A 22,947-nucleotide genomic window follows, 5' to 3' on the forward strand; every position below is an offset into this window, starting at 1 on the left:
AACATTATAAATTGTTTTGTAAAATTTTACTAAACTTGACAACTTTATATCAATTTCTCTATTTACACTGAATTCTGTGTTTAGCTTCCTGCATTGTACTCTTAGATATATACAATGGAGGAAAATTTAGAAAAGATTACATGTAATAATAAACCATAAGGGTCATATTATTTTTATTATATTTGTGAAAATAATTGGAAGTTTGAATATTCATACCAATATTCCATGGTAAATCTTTAATTAGTATAAAATGAGATTTTCCTAAGGATACAATTAAATTTTACTTTATGTTTTATAGTTCTGCTGTATCTGAAGACAAGTCTGCCAAGTAGGTCATTAAGTAACATAAGAAAAATTTCTTTCCAGCAAAGTTGTTCAAAAATTAAAGAGCCCAGAGACAAGTCTTTCTTATGTTTTTGTCTGGTTTTTACAACCAAATAACACACCAAAATCATCTACCACTCCTATACACTACAATATTCACATACTCCCATATATTAAAGGAAGCTTCAGGTACAGAGAATGGTTTTAAAAAATATATAATGTCTTTAAAATGGAAAGAGTACTTCAGGAAACAACTTTTGAGATCTGTCACCAGGTAATGCTCTAGCTAGCCTCCATTCTTTGCCTAAAGGCCTGAATTGACTTAATCATTAACAAAAATCAATTATATATTTAGGATAATTTACATTCCAGGTTAATCAAGTTTTACTGGTTAAGAAAACCAGATTTTAGCAGCTAACATACCAGCATATGGAAAACATCCAAACAAAACCATACAATATTCTTTGCTCAACAAATAGTGTGTTATCTTATGTGTCTTTACAAACATAAAAAGTCTGTGTGCTTCAGTAAAAGGGGTATAAACAAAATTTTATCAAATGAAAAACTCAATTGTTTTAAGAATTCCCAAGCATATTTTGTTCTTAGAAATTATTGTTCAGAAATAAAATGGAAAATATTATTGTATAGTTTGCAACTAAATTTTTATTAGAAAGCTATTATAGATACAGATTTGAGAGACAGAGTCCTATACACAGGAATATCCTAAATTAAAGTTCTTCAAATTTGAAATACATGAACTAGAAACTATCTGAAAAAACATAGTGAGAAATCTATTTCCAAAAATCCTAAGTCATTTTATGACTTTAGTCATGTTTTATGATTTTAGTCACTGGAAAAGCTTAGGTAAAAACAATGTTAACTTTATTTCTGATGGTGTATTACAAAACAAAATAAAATATGCACAGAAACTCAAAGACAACTAAGAAATATAATATAGTTCTATAACCAAAATAAGGAAGTTTTTTTTCCTTTGAGTTCTCCTAGAATTAGCCACTTGTTGACCTATACTGATAACTGATCTATGGTGACTATTTCTAACTTTCCCCTTGCAGCCCTCGGCTTCAGATGATGCTCTGATGTTGAAGCTGGCAGTGGGGATGGGACAAGAGTTGCTACTGTCTTGACTACCAGAGCCCTGGAGAATGAAAAAGCCCTATGTGAACCTCCTGTAAGAGGACGCTTATCTTGAAGGCAGTTATCAGCCAAGTAAAGAATTAGATGGCGTGTGTGGACACTGGAAACACTGGAGATGAGAGATGTATCAATGATAGAAGGGTGGAAAGTTGCCAGTGAAGTGAAGTTAGAAGGAGAGGAAATAAGATGGGCTGTCTCCAAAATTTAAAATTATAAACCAGACTGGGATCTACAGAGTGTATCTAACACCCTTATCTTACAGATGAGTTTACAAAATCATCTCATGTCCATGGCAATAAAATAAATAAAATGAGATTACGTGAACTCACTAAGACACATCTATCCCTCTATCACCCAGTTTCCACAATTATTAACTTGTGGCAAATCTTATTTCACCTATACTGTCACCTACTACCCATTCCCCTAGGTTGTTTCAAAGTAAGTCTCCAATGTACAATCATTTTAGCCATAAATATTTCAGTACACATATCCAAAATATAAAAACTCTTAAAAACCCCATAACACTATTACCACTCCTAAAATAATAAAGTAATTATTAATTTATAATTTATAATATTATATAATTAGTAGTGATTTATTCCCTTCTGCAGATTTATTGAGGTATGACTGACAAATTTTATATATTTTGGGTGTACAACATGATGTTTTGATATATGTATTTGTTATGAAATAATTACTACACAACTTGATATCCAGTCACTGTTGTATAAATTATCATCCATCTCCCGGGCTCAAGTGATCCTCCCACCTCAGCCTCCCAAGCATGTGCCACCATGCCCAGGTAATTTTTTTGTATTTTTTGTAGAGATGGACTTTTGCCATGTTACCCAGGATGGTCTTGAATGCCTGGGCTCAAGCAATCTGCCTGCCTTGGCCTCCCAAAGTGCTGGGATTACAGGTGTGAGCCACCGTGCCCGACATATAAAATCATGTTTTATAGTTTTCTTGTTCAAATGATAATCTTAAGGGCCAAACATTGCAAATGTGTATTTTAAATCTTTTTTTAATCTATGGATTTTCACTGCTTGTAATTTATGTGTTGTTCATTTTTAAAGGAGGGATTATTTTTGCAAATAGGCCAAATAAAGTAAAACAGAAGTCTAAAATTATGCAACTGTATGCTACATTATTCATCTTCACATTCTTGTACAATTATCCTCACACAAACAGATTCCAAATCTGTGAATAACATTCAACTGGGTGTATGTGATAGTTGATACTTGTGATGCACAAAACTTATGCTGCCCATAAAACAAGGTATAAAAAGCTCTTATAAGTGACCTAGAAAACTGGATGTAGCTAATCCTATTCTGCCTAATTTATTTACAGTTTAAACTGTTTATTCAAAGATCCAAAACAATATTTAGAGATTTAAGAGGCATAAATTACTCATAATATTCCAAGAGTGAAACAGAACTGATCTTCAGCAGTGTCTTCTTTGATACCTCTTACCTCTCAGTTCCCAAACTGCCCAAGACCTCCCACCACAGTACCTCTAAATTTTAGAATATAAGGGTAATAGAGCTTTAACATGGACTTCTCTGAGTTTACATCTTTCTAGAGACTCCTTACTCGAGGATAATTTGGTAATATTTATTAAGAACAATTAGAAATGTCTACACTCTTGATTCTAGATTTCAATCTTAGCAATTTGTCATGTGGGCAGAAGTAACCAGAGATGACGATGTACCCAGAAAAAAACTAACATTTAAAGCTTAGATAAGCCTAAGTATTTGTCTTTCAGTACCATCTATTTTTTCTCTTTTTAAAGAGCAACAAAAAAAGACTATATTGTATGACTATTATTTTTACTTGAAGATAATATAAAAAGAACCATTCCTACCCCCTGTCAATACCTATTTCCTCTAATTCTGAACTTTTTTTTTTTTTTTTTTTTTTTTTTAATGGCATAGCTCTTCTGGTAGTGGTGGCAAAAATACAGAGATGGGGTGACCACTGATCATTTCAAATTTTACTTTTGCAAGTAAGAAACTGCCTATGTCAAAGCGCTATGTTATTTGCAATATTAAAAAAAAAACAGAGATATAAGATCACAAAGAATTATTTTTATATTTTATGCACTCCAAATAAACTTTTGTGTTAGCACAATAAAATATTTAAGAATTGACCAATTTAGATGTCTTTTACAGGTATCATAGGGGATATACACCATGTGACTCTAAGGTAATAAGTTCAAAAACCATGATTATTCTAAAGCTTAAAGTCTAACTTCTAAATACTATGAGTTATATGTTATAAGAAATACTTTGTTTAGGGAAATCTTACTATTGGGATTTACTTCTAACAGTGACATGTGAAGAAAAATATGTAAGTCTCCTTAAAAATAAACTACATATGGTTATTTAATAGCCAGTCTATCCAGCAAAAGGCAGACATTACCATAGAAGTTGGAGGTCCCCCTTTGTCTCATGAAACAAAATCATTTTGTCCACAGTTGACGATAAATAAGAACGGGCCCAGGCTAAGCCATAAAGTATAGCACAGTTGTCTCTAATGTGCCCAAACTTCCTATTGTGCCTTTTCACATACAGTCTAAGAGGGTGAAGATAAGCTGATTCTGGGCAGTACTGTGAACGATTAAGAAAAAGTAGATTAAGTATTTGGTAGTAGCTCCTTACCAGGAGGTAGAATGAGAGGGACTGACAATAATTTCTAAAAGGGATAATGAGGCCAGACACAGTGGCTTGTACCTGTAATCCCAGCACTTGAGAGGCTGAGGTGTGAGGATCACTTGAGCCCCAGGAGTTCAAGACCTGCCTGGGTGACATAGCGAAACCCCATCTCTACAAAACATACAAAGGTTAGCCAGGTGTGGTGGTGCGTGCCTGTAGTCCCAGCTAGCACCACTGCACTCCAGCCTGGGCAAGAGAGCAAGACCTTGTCTCAGAAAAAAAGAAAAAGAAAAAAATAACTTATTAAACCACAAATAAAGATTATGTATGTAAAATACCACAAGTAAACATTATAAGAAAGAAACGTGTGGAGGAAAGAAAAGGTTTTGTTTTCTGAATACAGGTAAATAAACAATATTCAGATCTGAATAACTGATTCTTTTGATTTGGCCTTTAAACCCCTTCTCATTGCAAACTGAGTTTCTGTGTAAAACATTATCTCAGTTTTGCCTTAAAATATTCCAGTAAAAGTAAATAAAAAACACAAATGGGATAGATGAAACAAGAATGGATACTGACTTAATTGAAGGATTCAGAATTTGATAATGCATATTTGAAAATTTCCAAAATTAAAAGTAAAAAACAAATCTTTTGAAAAGACACCAAATGAATTAATGACTGAAGCAGAATATCTATATATTACAATAGAAAAATCACAAAAACAAAAAAGTCATTTAAAAGTGTCCTATATACAAAACGAAGGACTAAAAGAAAGAAAATGTGAAATAGAGGTACAATTTTATTATCCCCAAATATAAATTCTATTTAAAATACTTTGTTTAGTCCAATTTACATAGGACTTTAGATGTTAAGTTCATTAGCTTATTAATATTCTGATTATATGTTAAAATAAACGACACTCATTATGTAGCAGTTCACTATTCTAAATAGGTTAGGTTCATTCTTTCAATTAACGTACTTTCAACAACCTGATGGTAAAGACAAATCAAAATGTAAGTGAAGTCCAAATCCAAATCCAAATTTTTTTAAAAGGTATAAAATTACAGAGCTCTGAGCTACACATGCAAAAATACCTCAGAGTCTTAAATACACTAACAAAGAACTCCTTGGAACAGAAAACCAAATACCGCATGGGAGCTCAACAATGAGAACACATGGACACAGGGAGAGGAACAACACACACCGGGGCCTGTCAAGGGTGGGGGAAGAGCAACAGGGAAGAGACCTAATGGATGCTGGGCTTAATACCTAGGTGATGGGTTGATCTGTGCAGCAAACCACCATGCCACACACTTACCTATGTAACACACCTGCACATCCTGCACATGTACCCCAGAACTTAAAAAGAACTTGATTTTATGATTCCTATTTATTACCTGAATAAATCCAGAAGTTGCTTTACCTGAGCAGTTAGCCTGTCAACATTTATGTTTAAAAGTTACCAGTATGTTTTCTAACAAGTGTACTTACTTGCTGTTTCAAAACCAGGTTCTTCACTCCTTCCATCACAAACTGTGATCCTGTATTCATGACTCGTGATAAGAGACTAGGTGGGGGCAAAAGAGAAGGACCATTCTAAGTACAAAGTGCCTCTCCAATCGGTCACAGATAAATATTTACCTGATTACACACCACATGCTGATGATGCTTGCTGTACCTACCACCTTTGTTTTCACTAAACAGAAAGGTCTTGAGAATTTCTGCTGCCATGGGTGTCACTGCTGCAATTTTATTTAACAATAAAATAGTAATTAAAATACTCTGATTAGTCAATAATTATTAAAAAATATAAAAATAAAGAGCTGCCCTCAAAATATACATATTAATTTCCTAGTCTTAGCTATAGTTTTTTTTGTAAGTTATAATTTGAAGAGAATTCCTTGCCTTCCTGATTGTCCAATCCTAAAAAAAGAAAAACAATTTAAAGCTAGTAACTTGGACAACTTGCTTTAGGAGTTCAAACCACAAGAACATATTGAAAATATATATGCCAGTAAGTACTATGAGTAAGTCAAACATTACTGTATTCTCTTATATCAGCAGGTGGATCCAATCCTACATTGTATATTGTCTCTCCTCCCTATACATAAAATCTATCATATAAAAATGTGAAACAGAACAGACTTACTGAATTTTGCCTCAACTCTGAAGAATGTTGTCTACATTTTAAACAACTACAAAGCACCAGTAAGTGGCTTGCCATACTGGGTTTATATCTGTGGTTCAAACGGTCTCTCACATGGAATTAAAAGATGTTTTGTGAGACAGAATAGTAATCCTGCATTAAAATCTCAGAAGGCTAGGGACAGCTTTCAGATCACCCAAGAGTTTCTTACAACATATTTATCAAAATCCCAACTGCAAAATCATAAGAAATCTAATAGGCTTTAATGTTCAATAAGATTTTTAAGGGATGAAACTGAAAAGTCTATTTTATTAAATACATGGAAGTAATTTTCCAAAGTTATTTTCCTTTTCCTCGTCTTGCCTTACTCCACTCTGAAATGAAGAGATGGACAGGATGGAAATCTTTTCATTCACAGAAGCAAGAGAAAGTAATCCTTGTTGGAATGAATGGCCCTGGGTGATTCCTGTCACCAGGCAACTCTGAGGGGGTGTGCTAACCTGAGCAGCACTGTCTGAATTGGCCTGAAAATCCAGGCCAGGTGGATTCCTTTTGCCAAGTACTTACAAGGCTGAGTGCTATTGTTTTTGGAAATTGTTTCATTAAAACCAGTTGGGGCTAGGATAAACCTGTTCTCCTCTGGCGTCCTGCTTTTGTTTTAGCTCTAAAAAGTAAGGTAGGAATTGGAAACTGTATGGTACCAAAAAGAGTAGTCAGAATTACCCTGTTCAGTTTCTCTGAAAATCACACATACTCCACTGGGGCCTCTGGAGTAAGATGTCATACCTAGCCCTGAGGACTTCCTATCATTCAGCACTGCTTGAATCTATCCTGAAGCTAGGCCTAGCTGCAAGTCTATATTAGTTATCAACATTGATATTAAAATAGTTTTAACCTTCAAATGTTTTCTGAAAATGAAAAATATGTTATAATAACAAACAAGTATATGAATAAAAACCATTTAGAAGACAATATTTGTTGTAGAAAATTTGGAAAATAAAGAAAAGTACCCAAAAGAAAAGAACTATACCCCTTAGAATTACCCACTATTAACATTTAGGTGTGTATCATTTCAGCTATGCAATTAAATGTATGTATGTATACTCATCCACACAGATACACACAGATGGATAAATGGACATATAGGGATGATACTGTAAAAAATGTCATCTAAGTTTCAGCTTATACCATGTAAAAGACATTAACTTACATTTTAAAGTGAGAATTTGAATGTGCCCAACACTAAAAAACGATGTTTGAGGTGATATACTAATTACCCTGATTGGATAATCACACATGGTATGTATTAGCACACTGTACCTCATAAATATGAACAATTATTACATGCCAATGAAAAATAATTTAAAAAAATAGAAAAGAAAAAGGAGAACTTCAGCCATCTAAATGTCACCAAAGGTATGGTGACATTTTCCGCATTCAAAGTGTCAGACATTGTGTTTTTAAGGCATGAAAGTCTAAGGTTTTGAGTACAAAGATGCAACAGAATTATTAAAAATACTTACCCCATTGGTTTAGTGGTAGTGCTGCCATAGCTGGCAGGAGCTGAGGCCATCTTGGTAAAAGCCCTATAAAAGAAGGAAGTTGTACTGAAAAGCTAATTATTAGAGCTAACTCTGGGTGTCATGGCATTAAAATATCTATTGACTAACTTCTATGATGCAGACATTTTCTGAAAAGAGAATTTTTAAACTAATATAACTGTACTACAATTAGTACTAAAACACTGAATTATTATTTTTTGAGACAAGATCTCACTCTGTCACCCAGGCTGGAATGCAGTGTTGCCATCATGGCCCAAATGCATTAGTTTTCCAAACTTCATATTTTTCTTCATTTCTATGTGATCATTTAAATAAAAAGAACTGATATAGAGACTTGATAGCTTAAAAGAACAATCATATAATAATTTAGTCTTTTTACTGTTTCCTACATTCTATGCTCCCTTGTTTCCAGGTACATGCCTTTGCTCATGCTGTCCTTTAGGAGTATACATTCACTACCTTATTCAATAGAAACTGTATATTTCCTTTTAAGGCTAAGATCAAAACCACTTTCTTTGTTAACACTTCTAACTCTACCACTCAATGATTTTTCCCTTTAGTTATATTCTATACCAGACTTTTATACTTAATTGCATATATTATTTTCAACTCTTTCTAAATGTCCAGAATCTCTGTAACTAAACAATACGATGAAGGATGGGCAGAAAGATGGCATTTAGATGTGCTTTAGAAATATTTTTATTCTGAGAGTATTTTCATTGTAGAGAATCCAGAAAATATAAAATGCTCCCAGAAGAATCCTACCACTCTGAGGTAACCCCTGTTAAGATGTTGGTGTAGTCTTCTAATCTTAGGACACATGCCTATTTAACATATATGATTTAAAAACCAAAGTTAGCATCATATTGTATATACTGTTTTATAACACATTTTAGTAGCACACCATAAACATTTTATGCCAATCAATATTCTTTCATAATGATTCTTATTTTAAATGCTTTGTAACTGGGAAAAAAAGAGTACCTAAAGAAAATTTTGTAAGGGAAAAAAATGTAAATCACTAAGATGTGGTAGTAGAAATGCTAAAAATACTCAGTTTCAATCTTGACAAAATCTGCCAACAACAGAGAAATCTCAAACAAAAATTTCAGTTCAGAAAGGAGGATGTGAATCAGCAGTGGATTAGAATTTCTGCATTAACAACAACAACAAAAATAGTTTTCCACTAGAAACAATATCTGAACAACAAAGAAGGGTTAAATAAATAACAGTGCATTTATATGGTTTAATATTAGGCAAACAGTAAATACTTCCATGAACTGGCATGACGAAAGCTATTAAGAACTAGAATACAAAACTGTATCTCTAAAAATGATTTCCCAGTTTTAAAAAATATCTGGCTGGGTGCAGTGGTGCACACCTGTAGTCCTAGCTACTAAGGAGGCTGAAATGGAAGGATCATGAGCCCAGGAGTGTGAGGTTACAGTGAGCTATGATTGTATCACTGCACTCCAGCCTGGGTGGCAGAGCAATACCTCGTCTCTAGAAAAAAAATCTGTCATATGTATAAAGAATGAAAGAATATACACTAATGTTTACTTGTACTGCAGACACGATGCCACAAGTAGAAAATTCCACATCTGACCTCATGTCAGGTTGCAGTTCAAATGCACAACTTAAGAATATTGATAAAATTACCTTTAGGCTATGTATATGAGACAATAATCGATTTTTTTTGTTTAGACTTGGGTCCCATCCCCAAATATCTCATTTTATATATATGCAAATATTCCAAAATCTGAAAAAATCCAAAATCCAAAACACTTCTGGTTGCAAGCATTTTGGATAAGGGGGACTCAACCTGTATTATAAAAATTGAGAAAGACAGTTTTCAGTTTTCCTTTTAAACAAAGGTTTGTTGTGTGTTTTTTTCTTATTATAAGAACACAGACAAAAGTAAGTTTCAAAAGTATAGATAATAAAAACACTCGTAATCTCACCACTCAAGAGATAACTACTGTTAACAATTTGGTATAATTCTCTTGCTATGCTTATTTTTTTATATAATTGTGATCAGAAAGCATATTTAATCCTTTCATCTTAAAAAATTATTTTAAAAACTATTTTGAAGGCAATACTTTTTGTAGAAAATTTGGAAAATAAAGAAAAGCAGCCAAAAGGAAAAAAAATTCTACTACTTGGAATTATCTACTATTAACATTTAGTTGTATGCCATTTCAACTCTGTAATTACATGTTTGTATGTATATGCTTATATGAACACATACATATGGATGAAAAAATGGATAAACAGGGATCATACTGTAAAAAATGTCATTTAAGTTTTGGCTCAAATGTGACTACCTACTAGATGCTTTCCCTGATCTGCTAAGCAAATTTAGCTATCACCCCCAGCAGGTTAAAATCTTATCACTTAAGTTTTATTTCCTATGTCATTTAACACAGTTTTAACATTATTCTGTTCATTTATTTGCTTATTTGTTAATTGTTTCCTCAACACAAATGTAAATTCACTGACAGTTGGGGCCTTGTTTATCATGCTCGCTATTAGGAAATATTTATCAAAAAAATCAATAAAGAGTGTTATAATTTTTTTTTTTTGACTTTACAATATAACATGAGCACTTCCCAATGTCAGTAAGTAAGCCTTCTGATTTTTAATGACTCGACTGTATTTATCTTACAGAAATGCCACAATTCACTTACTAATACTACTGCTAGACATTTAGATTGCTTTTACAAATTTCATTATTACAATTGTATCTAAAATCTTAGCTTCAATTACTAGTGGTCAGAGTTATTTTTAAAGAACTCTTTATACCATCCAGAAAATTTTTGACAATTTATATTCCTAATAGCAGAGTATAAAATGCACACATGAATTTTCCTGTATCCTTGGCATGGTATTTTCTAAATGTTTGCATTATGTTAATTTGCCTTTCTTGGATTGCTAGTCAAATTAAAATTTCCTCTTAATGCCCTGGAGACATTTGACTCCAGACATTTCAGTCTTTGACTTTCTCACCTTATCAGTAAAGAAACTATAAAGCTTGCCCAGGAAAGAAAGGCATAACTGTTTTACATAATTTTAAGCTGTAAACAGGGTGGGCCAGATAAGGAAATATTTATGCCACTGGATATATAAAACCACCAAGGCATTGTTCAGTTTTCTTATTAGCATTCCCATTTTCTTGGGAATGAAGCCTCAATTTTACTCCTTTAAATGACAGGAATTAAAGAAGAAAATAAAACTTACTTCCACTGTTTGATATATTGTAAAGGATTAAGGTTGCATCCTGCATCAGTTAAAGCTTTTTTATATTGCTCCAAATCAGCCTGAAATAAGAAAAGAACTATATGACAAAAATTTTTACTTTCATGAAAGATGTTATTTGATTAATTAAAAGTAAGACCAAAGGCATGAGTTTAAATTCTTGGCACCCAAGTAGAGTGGAGTCACGTCTTAAATGAGTACCCATGTGACCACCCAAGACAAGAAAATCGCATATAATGAAAATTACCTTTAAGAGGCTCCCAAATCACCTATAAAAGTACAGTATTTTAAAATTTCTCAGTAAGTCCAACAATGTTATTTTTTTCCTTTACTGCTGGGATAGACTGCTTTTCTTTGGGACACGCACTAAATGATTTGGTTTGACCAAGAATATTTCTAAACCAGAAACACAAGGGGAAGGACACCAACTCAGGGGAGCTGCAGATTTGGGTTTCTCATCTCATTTTAATTCTAGAGGTCCAGATTCATTAACTGGACAACAAGTATCCTGCACTTCAAAAAAAATTTTTTTTTCCAACTCTTCCTTACTCATTTCCTGATAAGTCTGGCTGAATTTGTGTAACTTAAAGGAGCCTATCTTAATGATCACTTACATTTATGAAAAGACATAATCCTTACCAAAAGTAAATAAAAATAATGTGGTTAAATTAAGGGAATACTGAATTAAGTTTTAGAATCATATATTCTTAAGAAAAATATTGTAATTAAGCTATCAGAATCCCCTGAGATATATAGGTAAAACTCTGTTGATGAGAGAGATACTTTTTTTTTTGAGATAGAGTTCCACTCTTATTGTCCAGGCTAGAGTGCAGTGGCGCAATCTTGGCTCACTGCAACCTCTGCCTTCCAGGTTCAAGGCATTCTCCTGCCTCAACCTCCTGAGTAGCTGAGATTACAGGTATGCACCACCACATCCAGCTAATTTTTGTATTTTTAGTAGAGATGGGGTTTCACCATGTTGGCCAGGCTGGTCTCAAACCCCTGACCTCAGGTAATCTTCCCACTTTGGCCTGAAAGAGATACTTATAAAAAGAAAACCACACTTTCTTAAAAAATTAGAAGTGAAGCTTTGTGTTCCCAAGGTAAAGTAGAATGGCTGAGAGCAAATAGCAGGTTTAGTTTTGCTATTTTAATATGCCAAAGATTTTTGACCAACAGAAACCCTATCAATTTACCAGATACTAAAAAAAAAATTGCTGCTGGCAAAGGAATGGAGTTCAGAACAACCACATTCTAAATGTCATCTTGAGGTTCTTATGCTTCTTGCTCATCCAGTAAAACTATACAGTTAACATTAGAGTCAACAGTCTCTAACCCAGTAAGAAGTCTGATACCAAAATCACCACTTTCTTTTATAGAATAGACTATATTTTCTATATTGGACATTAGTTTTAAAACAATCTTAAAATAAGGTTAACCTTTCAAAAAGCACAGCAAATCTGATTAACTTAGTTTAGAATAGTTATTTTCCAAAAATAAGAATTTTGGCCACTTAAATTCAGTTCACATTCCAACAACTTAAAAGTAGATGTTTCACGGGTAGTTTCCCCTGGTAACAATAAAAGTTGCTATAAAATACAGCAGTACATAGAAGCAGCCTTAACAAATTGTTTTTATTTCTTTTCTTTTCTTTTGTTTGAGATGGAGTATTGCTCTCACCCAGGCTGGAGTGCAGTGGCGTGATCTCGGCTCACTGCAACCTCTGCCTCCCAGGTTCAAGCTATTCTCCTGCCTTAGCCTCCCCAGTAGCTGGGATTACAGGTGCATGCCACCACACTTGGCTAATTTTTGTATTTTTAATAGAGACGGGATTTTGCCATGTTGCCCAGACTGGTCTCAAGCTCCTGAGCTCAAAGTGATCTACCTGCCTCGGCCTCCCAAAGTGTTGGGATTACAGGTGTGAGTCACCATGCCTGGCCATTTTTCTTTTAAAGGAATAAAGTAGATATTTAGCTGCAGTGACTTTTACTTCTATTTTTAAAATCTGAATTGTAGTAGTCTACAAATAAGCATTCCCCTTCCTCCCAATAACTGAATAAAGGACATACCTCAGAAGGTGCTTGCTGTGTGCTTATATAATAGATAAGAAACAACCTCATTTTATCTTCTGGAGTTCCTGCTGCATAGGGGAAAAGAGGTTAAAAAAAGATTTTCATAATTGTGGTTATTATGTATTATAGTCAACGCAAGTATGTTACATTTCAAGGCATATATAAATGTGACAAAACAAAACATGGCTCTTGATTTAACTGAGCTAAGGTGACAGGTACTATAATCACAACCATGTAAAATACAGATATGGAAAAGATTAAATGAGGTGGGATGAGAGGGCTGTGATTATGACAGCATCTCTATTGTATTTTCCAAATTGTGTATAATGTTGAGATTTCCCTTTTAGATATAAACTCATAATGAAAGGAAAGGATATAAGCAGGGTAATCATACAATTCCAAAACAGATACTTTTGAGGTGGCAAAAGGGGTGCCACTAACAATTACATAAGGACAACTGGTATGAAAGTGGGACTATCCTGGGAAACCAGATGTATGGTCACCCTAGGAATTGGGTTATGAAACTTTGCTGGCTAAACAAAATCAACTAGCTGAGCCTAAAGCCATATTTCTCAAACTGGGGGCCCCTAAATACACGTGTTTCTGAAGGCTTTTATTTTACTATAAGAATGGGAAAACCATATATTTTTATTTAAAAAATTGTTATATCACATAGAATATATCTGCCTCAAATTTTAAGACAAAACATAAGATTTCAAACAAATATCTTGCTTGCAGTGCTCTGAGTTACTACTCTTACTACCGAAAGTCCAAGACTGTCCAGAGAAACTCATTTATTGTCTGTTCTTCTATCACGTGCACTTTGGTGGAAATGTGATGAAGCACTGGTCTTGACAAATAACAATATTCAGTTTCACTTTAAACTGTATCCTAAGATGCAAGAACTCAGAATTGTTGTATTTTATTATAGAATAAAAACTAGTTGATTTTTTTCAAAACATAATGACTGACAGGACACTTATTTTTTATATGATTTGGAACACTAACACTCATTCTCTAATTATCTGTACTCCCTGAATATGACAAAGAATGGTAAAATAAAGATCAAGTTCTCTAAAGTTCTCATGTCTACAAATAAATATTGTATTTGGGGCATTTTGAATATTAGATTATGAGACTCCAGGGCCTGTTAAATCCTAGGACAATACTGATATTTTTGTTTTAGCAGGTAATTAGCCTGATTCAGTACGGGCTAATGTTCTTACCAGCCTTCCGTAGGTTATTCTTCCATCATCGGTTCTATTTTCAAAACCTTTCGCAGTGCTATTGGGATCTGTTCCACCAACCAGTGGTCAGTCCGGGGACTGGGAGGTAGTCGTCTAACTCTTCCCCTCTCAGTCTTTGAAATGCTGTTTAGGATCAGCTTCATACATGTGCAGTTCAGGGGTGAACCCAGGAATTCATGAACAACTTTACGAGGTTACTTTCCTGAGCTCCTTCCTCTCCACAATCTCCCTGGTACTTTCCCATTTCCTTGGCCTTCCCTTTTTGGTGCCCCAGCTAGAAAGCTTTGGCTTTGGTCACCCTGCTTCACTGAGCACTTTTTGCCATAACTGCTGCAACTATGATCGACCAGCTAGAGGACAAAGGGCACAAGAGTAATGAGGCTTGTCCTACCCACTTGGGACCACAGATCCTAATATACAAGAGGAAGGTTCCCCTCCCTCAGTTTTCAGGGCCTGTGGGTCCCTGAGTTTGCTTTAAGTATCTTCAGCATCTAGCATAGCCTTTTCTAATAGCAGATACTTACTTCGCTTAAAGAAGGAACAGCTCCCACTCTTTTTCAAGGGGAAACATACTTTAAAACTGCTACAGTGTTAATAACTGCCTTAGAACATCTGCTAAGGTTTTAAAGACCAATCTGATGGTAAGGGCTGCTGATGGTAAGGGCTGCGGAGCATACTGATGGTTACAATGACATAACCACAGGGAAACCAAACTGAAAATGTTAGCATGTGTCCTTTACAACTATGATTATTCTAAAGCCTATAGCTACAGCCTGGAACCTCTTGTCACACGTACCTCTCTCCTTTGACTGCTACTTTATTTATTTATTTATTTATTTATTTATTTATTTTTTGAGACGGAGTCTTGCTGTGTCGCCCAGGCTGGAGTACAGTGGCCGGATCTCAGCTCACTGCCAGCTCCGCCTCCCGGGTTTACGCCATTCTCCTGCCTCAGCCTCCCGAGTAGCTGGGACTACAGGCGCCTGCCACCTCGCCCGGCTAGTTTTTTGTATTTTTTTAGTAGAGACGGGGTTTCACTGTGTTAGCCAGGATGGTCTCGATCTCCTGACCTCATGATCCGCCCGTCTCGGCCTCCCAAAGTGCTGGGATTACAGGCTTGAGCCACCGCGCCCAGCCTGACTGCTACTTTAAAGTCAGAATTCCCTTACTGAGTAATCTGGTGTATTTTAGAGAAAAGTTTTAAGTACAGTTTGGAGAGCTTTTGTTCACCCTGAAATTCTGAGAGTAAGATGCTGACCTGCTGTCCCATCACCCCCAAATGTCAAAGACATTCTCTAACACAGCCTCAATAAAACAATTAGCAAAATGTGATATTAACACTGACACATTACATTGATGTGATATACTACATGATACATTCATTACCATTTAATCCTCAGATCCTATTTCAAGTTTTACCAATTACATCTACAGTATATTTTATGGAAAAAGGATCAATTTCAGAATCACGTGCCACATACAGTTGTCATGCCTCTTTAGTCTTCTTCTGTATGAAACAGTTCCTCCATTTTTCCTTGACTTGCATGGCCTTGGTTACTTTTTAAGACTATAGGCTGGTTTCTTCCTAGAATATCACACAATTAAATTTTGTCTAATATTTCTTCATGATTAGATTTAGGTTATACCAAGGCAAGAATATCACAACAGTGATGCTGTGTTCTTTGCACTGAATCCTACTAGCCCTTTACCTCTCAGTCTTTCCTGAGCTCCTTCCTCTCCACAATCTGCTTAGTACTTTCCCACTATTTTATGTCTCTTTACTGATGATGTTCACTGTGGTTACCTAATAAGACATTTATCAGGCTTCTCCACTGCACGGTTACTTTTTCTCCCTTACGGCTAATAAGTATTTTGTGGGGAGGTATTCTGAAACTGCATAAATATCCTATGAAATTTCAATTTATTCATTTATTATGTCCACATGGACTCTTGGCATCCTCTTTTATCAGTGGGTTATAATCTGTTATTATTTATTTTGATGCTCAAATTGTCATCTTCAAGTTGACTTCTGGGTTCTTTTGACAGGTTCTATTATTTTTGGAGTACCATCCCTGCCTTCTGATACAACAAAAATGTTCCAGACTCATTTTGTACTTTTGCTCCCTGCCCCACCTCTGGAATCAGCCACCTCTCCAAGGAGTCCTAGTGGAAACTGTATTTATAAGCCAGCATCTTTACTAGTTGGGTATTGCAGGCCCTTTCAGTTAGCAGAGCTAGGGAATACATGAGTGTACACACCACCCCCGCTCCCACATACAATCTATATTTATTTCTGTATCTGAACAGATATATAGTGAAAACACTAAGTTCACACCAACACCTCTAATTTCAATCCAACACTACAGGGTTCATTCTAATTTTTTCCCTTTATATATTTATAAATTCCCTCTCTGACAATGGAAAATTGGGCTTTCTTTATATTATCCAATATATTTATCTAGCCAGTCCCCTGTATATAACAAATATCCCATCTCTGTTTCCATCCCCTTGCTGCATGGATGCCCTTCTTACTTCACTTGAGCTCTGATTTCCTGCAGTGGACCCATCCACATACCTAGACATACTTCTCACCTCACCTAGGCCCAAGCTGGTTTGTTCCTGCGTGGGGGTCACCCTCCTCAATCTGTTAGGGTTCTCACACACCTTACTAGACTACTCCCACATGTGGACACTCTGCTTTCCTTTACTGAACTTTGACATCTAATGCCAGATTACTAATCCTCCCTTTATCCCATGAGTGGATGCCCTTAGCCATCTTGCTCAGGTTCCAACATCTTATTCTGGACCAAAGTGGCACTAGACTGCTACTTTGCATGAATGCCTACCTTGCTCTATCCTACTTAGTATCTTTAGGGATAAATCGTTTGAGAAAGGCGAAAGGAAAAAGCAGGACTGATTGCCTTTCTGTCAACATGCTTTTTTGTTTCAACTTTACTTGAAAGTTACTGTAAATAACAAGGAATAGCTCAGAAATGATGGACTTCATATAACTTTTTGAATTTCACTGTAAAATGCATATACCTTTAAAATGCTATGTTCTCACCACAAATCTAGCTTTCTAAAAGTGTGAGCAATACTTATGGCTTCTCAGATGTTTGTATAAATAGAATCTTTAATCATAAAATAGTTTGGACTTTTAAATTATTTTCTAATATGGATTACAGTTTAAATTTCATACCAAAACTACAACTCAAAAACCATCATTATGCAGCTTAAATAGCTTATATGCAAAAAGGGTCCCAGGCTTTCCATTTGTTTTGGAAAAAGCGGAGATTTGAATTCAAAACTATTCTGAAATGATCTATAGGTCTCTAAAGTTTAGGGAATTTCAGAGGCTAAGACGCTATGTAGATCCCACAATCTTTATAATTAAAAGCCACAATTGGATTACATTAAAATGTTTTTGACTATTTTTGCCTGTGATTTTTTTTTTGAGACAAGGTCTTGCTCTGCCACCCAGGCTGGAGTACAGTTGTGCGATCACCGCTTACTGCAACATTGTACTCCTAGGCTCAAGGGATCCTCAGCCTCCCAAGTAGCTGTGACTACAGAGGCATGCCGTCCTGCCTGGCTAACTTTTTTCATTTTTGTGTGTATACGGTGTCTTGCTTTATTGCCTAGGCTGGTCTCAAACTTCTGGGCTCAAGCCATCCTCCTGCCTCAAGCTCCCAAAGTACTGGGATTACAGGCATGAGCCACTGTGCCCGGCCAGTCTTTACCATTTTTAAGTGCACAGTTCAGTGGTTAAAAAAAAGTTTTATATTTTTTTGTTCCCTTCATGCCTCCACCTCTCTCAATTTCCTGGCCTCTGGTAACTCTATCATCATAAGATCTCCTTTTTAAGCTTCCAAATGAGTGAGAACATGTGATATTTGTCTTTCTGTGCCTGGCTTATTTCACTTAACATATTGGCCTCCACAGATCATATTTTCTAAGTACAAATAGTTATATTTTAAGAAAATCTAACATACAAATATTTAAAGTGATTGGCCATAGAGTTTCTTTAAAAGTAAATTCCCTAAACATGTAAAACAGAATTTAGTTTTAGATTCATCTTTTCAGGAAACTGAGGGTAGACCAAAGTAATCAGGAAGCGAATCACTTAGAGACACCTGCTTTGAATGTTATACCTTCAAATCTTCCTGGAACCAGTAGAAATTAAGCTTTACATATGAATAGCCTTAAACAAATGAATATAAAAAGTGCTTAAATACTATCAAATAAAAGTTCAATGAAATGAAATGCAAATCATTTTTCCACTATAGGAACTGCTAAGTTGTAAAATTTTCCCAGAAAATAGCCCATTTAATTATCTTGATATTAGCATTGATTGTCAGAAAAACAACAATTCTATTCAGTTTACTCAATTGAAAATGCTGGTTTCATCGGATATGAAACTTACATTAGCCTCAAATTTTTGGTACCTACCATCAGGGTCTGATATTATATCTAGAAGAGATTTATCCAGAGTAGTTTTGCTCATTATTTTTTCTTCATATTCAAAATATACATCCAATTTTCTTGCCTGTTTCAAAATAAATATGAGACTATATTAAGTCATTAAAATACATGCTGGTCTACTTACAAGTTTCTATTTTCTATGATCAATTTTAAGACATGTTCTTTGAGACAGGTCAAAAGTACAGTTCAGAAGTACCAGGCTGAAGTACAGTGGTGCAATCTCAACTTCCCAGGCTCATGTGATCCTCACACCTCAGTCTCCCGAGTAGCTGGGACCACAGGTATGTGCCACCACACCTGGCTAATTTTTCTGTATTTTTTATAGAGATGGGGTTTTGCCATGTTATGCAGGCTGGTCTTGAACTTCTGAGCTCAAGCAATCTGCTTATTGGCCTCCCTAAATGTTGGGATTATAGGTGTGAGCTACTGTGCCCGGCCTTCATTTCTTAACAGAATTTAAAGTGCCTTACTTTTGAATACTTTTGAATATATATTTAATATAGGAAAAAAATAGATTATTTTGTTTACCATATTTGATGGATAAATTCAGCAGTAATTCTGCATACCATACATATATTAGCAAAGATAAAAACACAATTCTTACTTATTGTATTGGTTACTGGCATACAAATCATATTGTACTCCATGCAAAATTCATGTCAGGTGGTCAAGTTATGTTTACTACTTTAGTGTGCAAATCCACACACATTCACATTAACTGGATGGAAAGTTACCTTAACTAAATTATTGTCCTTTTTGTTTTTTTTTAAAAAACTAAAACTTTCCTTATTAGTTTTCCTGTTTAATATCTTGAAGTTTAAGATAATGGAAACTAGTAAAACTTGGTTGTGTGAGACCTTTCCTAATTGAAAATTTTGTTGATTAAAATTATCCAAATAAAGTTAACATATTAAGATCCTCAAAAGCAAATAAAAATGATCAAATATCTCTTAAGTTATGCTTCAGATAATTCAGATATTATTGAGGGTGTTAATAATCAAGTGGGAGTAGAAACCATTCATGAAATTATAAAAATCAATTTTTATAATTAAAGGTGTAAACAAAGTGGGAGTAGAAACCATTCATGAAATAAATTAGGATTTATAGTAATACCAACATAGAACCAATATACAAATATACAACATAAATACATTATGCTAAAAGGCAGAATGAAATAAATAGCCAATTGAGGAGGAAGTGACACATTCTGAGTTGAAGTCTGAAAGTGACTTAGGGACACAGATATAGTTCATTTCAGTTAAACAGATCATGCCAAGGCACAACAAGGTAGAAACATCTCAATAGTAGACTAAGGAGTGAATTTCATATATGGAGCAAGAAGAAATCAGAGTCCTCTCACTCCCACTCCCTTGGAGTGGCACGCAAGGCCAAAGTTTAATAGATTAAATATCCAGACAGTTCAAAAATGAATACAACATAAAAAGACATACACTGAGAAGTCTTATTTTTCATCCCTGTCCTCTTCCACCCCATTTCTACCTGCTTCTATAGGTATTTATTATTATTATTATTTCTTCTAGGTTTTTAGAGTTTCTTTGTGCAAATACAAGCAAAGGGTCTGTATTCTAATATCTGTCTCCTTCCTGACACAAGAAGTATGATACTGTACTTTTCCGCCCTTTTCTTTCACTGAACAATATATTCTACATCAGTATGTAGAGGATTCCCTATCAGTGAGCTCTTATCTATGAAATCTCCAGCCCTTCATATTCTTCAGACTCTGATATAGGAACTATTTTAGCTACTCTATAAAGTTATTTTGAATACTAAAACAGAGAAAAAGTCAAGTCCTAGAAATGAGAAAGTCCCACCAATAATATTAAAAACGAACAAAAGAAATATAAGAGATTCTAGGAAAAAGACCACAGTAGTAGCTGTGGGAATAGAAAGGACAAGATGAGTATTTAATACTTTACATGAGAGAAAGGATATGGGATACAAAGCAGTGAAAGAAGAAAAAGAAAACTTTGGGGAACAACAATGATACTAGAAACTATTAATGTGAATATTAGCTTGGGAAAAGCCGTTATCTGCAGAGTGAAGTCAGGAATGGAAGGGGAAAGGTGCTAAAATAAGATGTTAAACCAACTTTCAGGCCCTCTGATCCAGCTAACCTTTTCTATTTTATCACTACTCACTAAATTCCGTTTCCTCTAGTCACATCAAATAGTTATTTCATTAAACTTTTAACTTTTCATTAAATACTGTGTTCGCTTTTAATTCTCTAGTCTTAGGCTCAAGTTATTCTCTTAGCTTTTGCAGAATATATTCCTCTTCTACCATCTACTCAGTGAATTCTATTCATGCAAGATCTACCTTCTCTGTAGCTTTTCTGCAACTCTTCCTTCAATCCCTGCTCTCTCCCCTTTCTGACCCTCTCCCAGTGTCCTCCTTGGCCAAAATAACTCATTACTCCTTTATCTGTGTATCAACAGCACTTTACACACCTCATCATAATAACAAAGATCACAGTATATTACTGTCCTTTGCTTATGTGTCTAAAACTGTAAACTCCTTAGAGCATATCTAATTAACTGTTTAACCCTAGGAGTCTAACACAGCACCTGGCTTATAACAAGCACTTGCATTTGTTGAATTTCGAAACCAAGAACAGGACGTACACAGACCAAGCAATCATTTTTAAAAGTCATGAAAGTAGATGAATGAACTTCTGGAAGTGGAAAACATAAATAATCTAGTCTTTTGTGACTGAATATATAAAACTCAGTATGCTAAGGTGTGATGGCACATGCCTGTAGTCCCAGGTACGTGGGAGGCTGAGGTGAGAGGATCGCTTGAGCCTTGGGAGTTTGAGACTAGCCTGGGAAACACAGTGAGACCCTGTCTCTAAATAAATAAATAAATAATCTAAATATGCTAAATGCCATAGCAGAATCTAATTTCTGTAACTATATAAATCAGTAAAAAGAACATGGCTCACTGACTTATGTTAAGTACAGGCAATTGGTTCACTTTGCTCCTTTTGAGATGTAGTAACTTACTTATAACATCAACTTCTAACGAACAATGGAAATAGGGTCCAAAAACAACTTAATGTGATTGCCACTAGGTAGGGGGTTTCTTTCTGAGATGACAAAAATGCTTTAAAATTAGATTGTGGTTGCAACCACTCTGTAAATATTCTAAAACCTATTGAATGATATGTTTTAAATTGATGAATTGCAAAGTATGTAAGTTACATCTCAATAAAGCTGTTAAAAGTAACAGCCCTTTAATATACTGATTATGAGGGAGCACCAACTAAGAGGAAACAGAGTGACGTGCTATACAGATTTTCTAACCTGCATAAGAGAACTAGTATCTCTTCGGCACCTACCATGTGTAAGGCACTTTACTTACAACTACGGCTTTCAAGTGTTTTTAAAAAGAGAGCCTCAGGACCCTCTTTCTCACACCAAATCTTCTGCAGAACCCTAAACACAAAATAGATACAAGTGATCCATTAAATGTCTCCATACAGCTCTAGGGTACCAGAGAACAGGGTTCAAAAATTACTAACTTACATGATCTCATTTAATTCTCCAAATAAAACTATGAGCTAGGAATTATTAATCTCACTTAAAGATGAAGAAACAGATATAAACATGTGTTTGTTCAAGATTACCAGAGTAGAAGTAGTACAGAGTTGAGATTCAAATCCAGGTCATACTCTAATGTATACCATAGATAATAGGGAAAATTACACTACCCTCAAGAACAACTTATTGCTTCCTTCTATGGGCCTTTTCTCAAATTCTTGAAATGAGGAAAAACACTAAGAGAAACAAATTCTGTAATTCCAAAGATTAATTCTTCTTATATAACATGGGCTCAAAAGAATACAGTTTGGGTAATAAGAGTGACATAAAAAATGAACAAATTAAAAATATAAAACAAAATAACAAGGTCACGATAAACTGAGATTCTTTGGTAGCTTCAATAAATATTAAGAATAAGTGAGTAAAAGGGGAACATTCTAGACAATCAAAAGCATGGAATACAGATTATATATAATGAATATAAACTCTG

General features: G+C 34.8%; 1 protein-coding gene across 5 annotated transcripts in view; it reads right to left on the bottom strand.

Moving 5' to 3' along the window:
• Window positions 1-22,947, bottom strand: part of SCFD1 (sec1 family domain containing 1) — a 113,033-nt gene that overhangs the window by 29,289 nt on the left and 60,797 nt on the right. For all 5 annotated transcript variants that reach the window (XM_011994762.1, XM_011994763.1, XM_011994767.1 and 2 more), the window contains 5 exons: window positions 18,865-18,961; window positions 13,166-13,236; window positions 11,079-11,158; window positions 7,803-7,865; window positions 5,625-5,700 (listed from right to left, as the gene is read on the bottom strand). In XM_011994762.1, coding sequence (XP_011850152.1) covers window positions 5,625-5,700; window positions 7,803-7,865; window positions 11,079-11,158; window positions 13,166-13,236; window positions 18,865-18,961 — 387 coding nt within the window. The remainder of the gene's footprint in view (window positions 1-5,624; window positions 5,701-7,802; window positions 7,866-11,078; window positions 11,159-13,165; window positions 13,237-18,864; window positions 18,962-22,947) is intronic.

Source organism: Mandrillus leucophaeus, unplaced genomic scaffold, assembly GCF_000951045.1.
Source record: "Mandrillus leucophaeus isolate KB7577 unplaced genomic scaffold, Mleu.le_1.0 Scaffold460, whole genome shotgun sequence".
Taxonomy (NCBI): Eukaryota; Metazoa; Chordata; class Mammalia; order Primates; family Cercopithecidae; genus Mandrillus; species Mandrillus leucophaeus.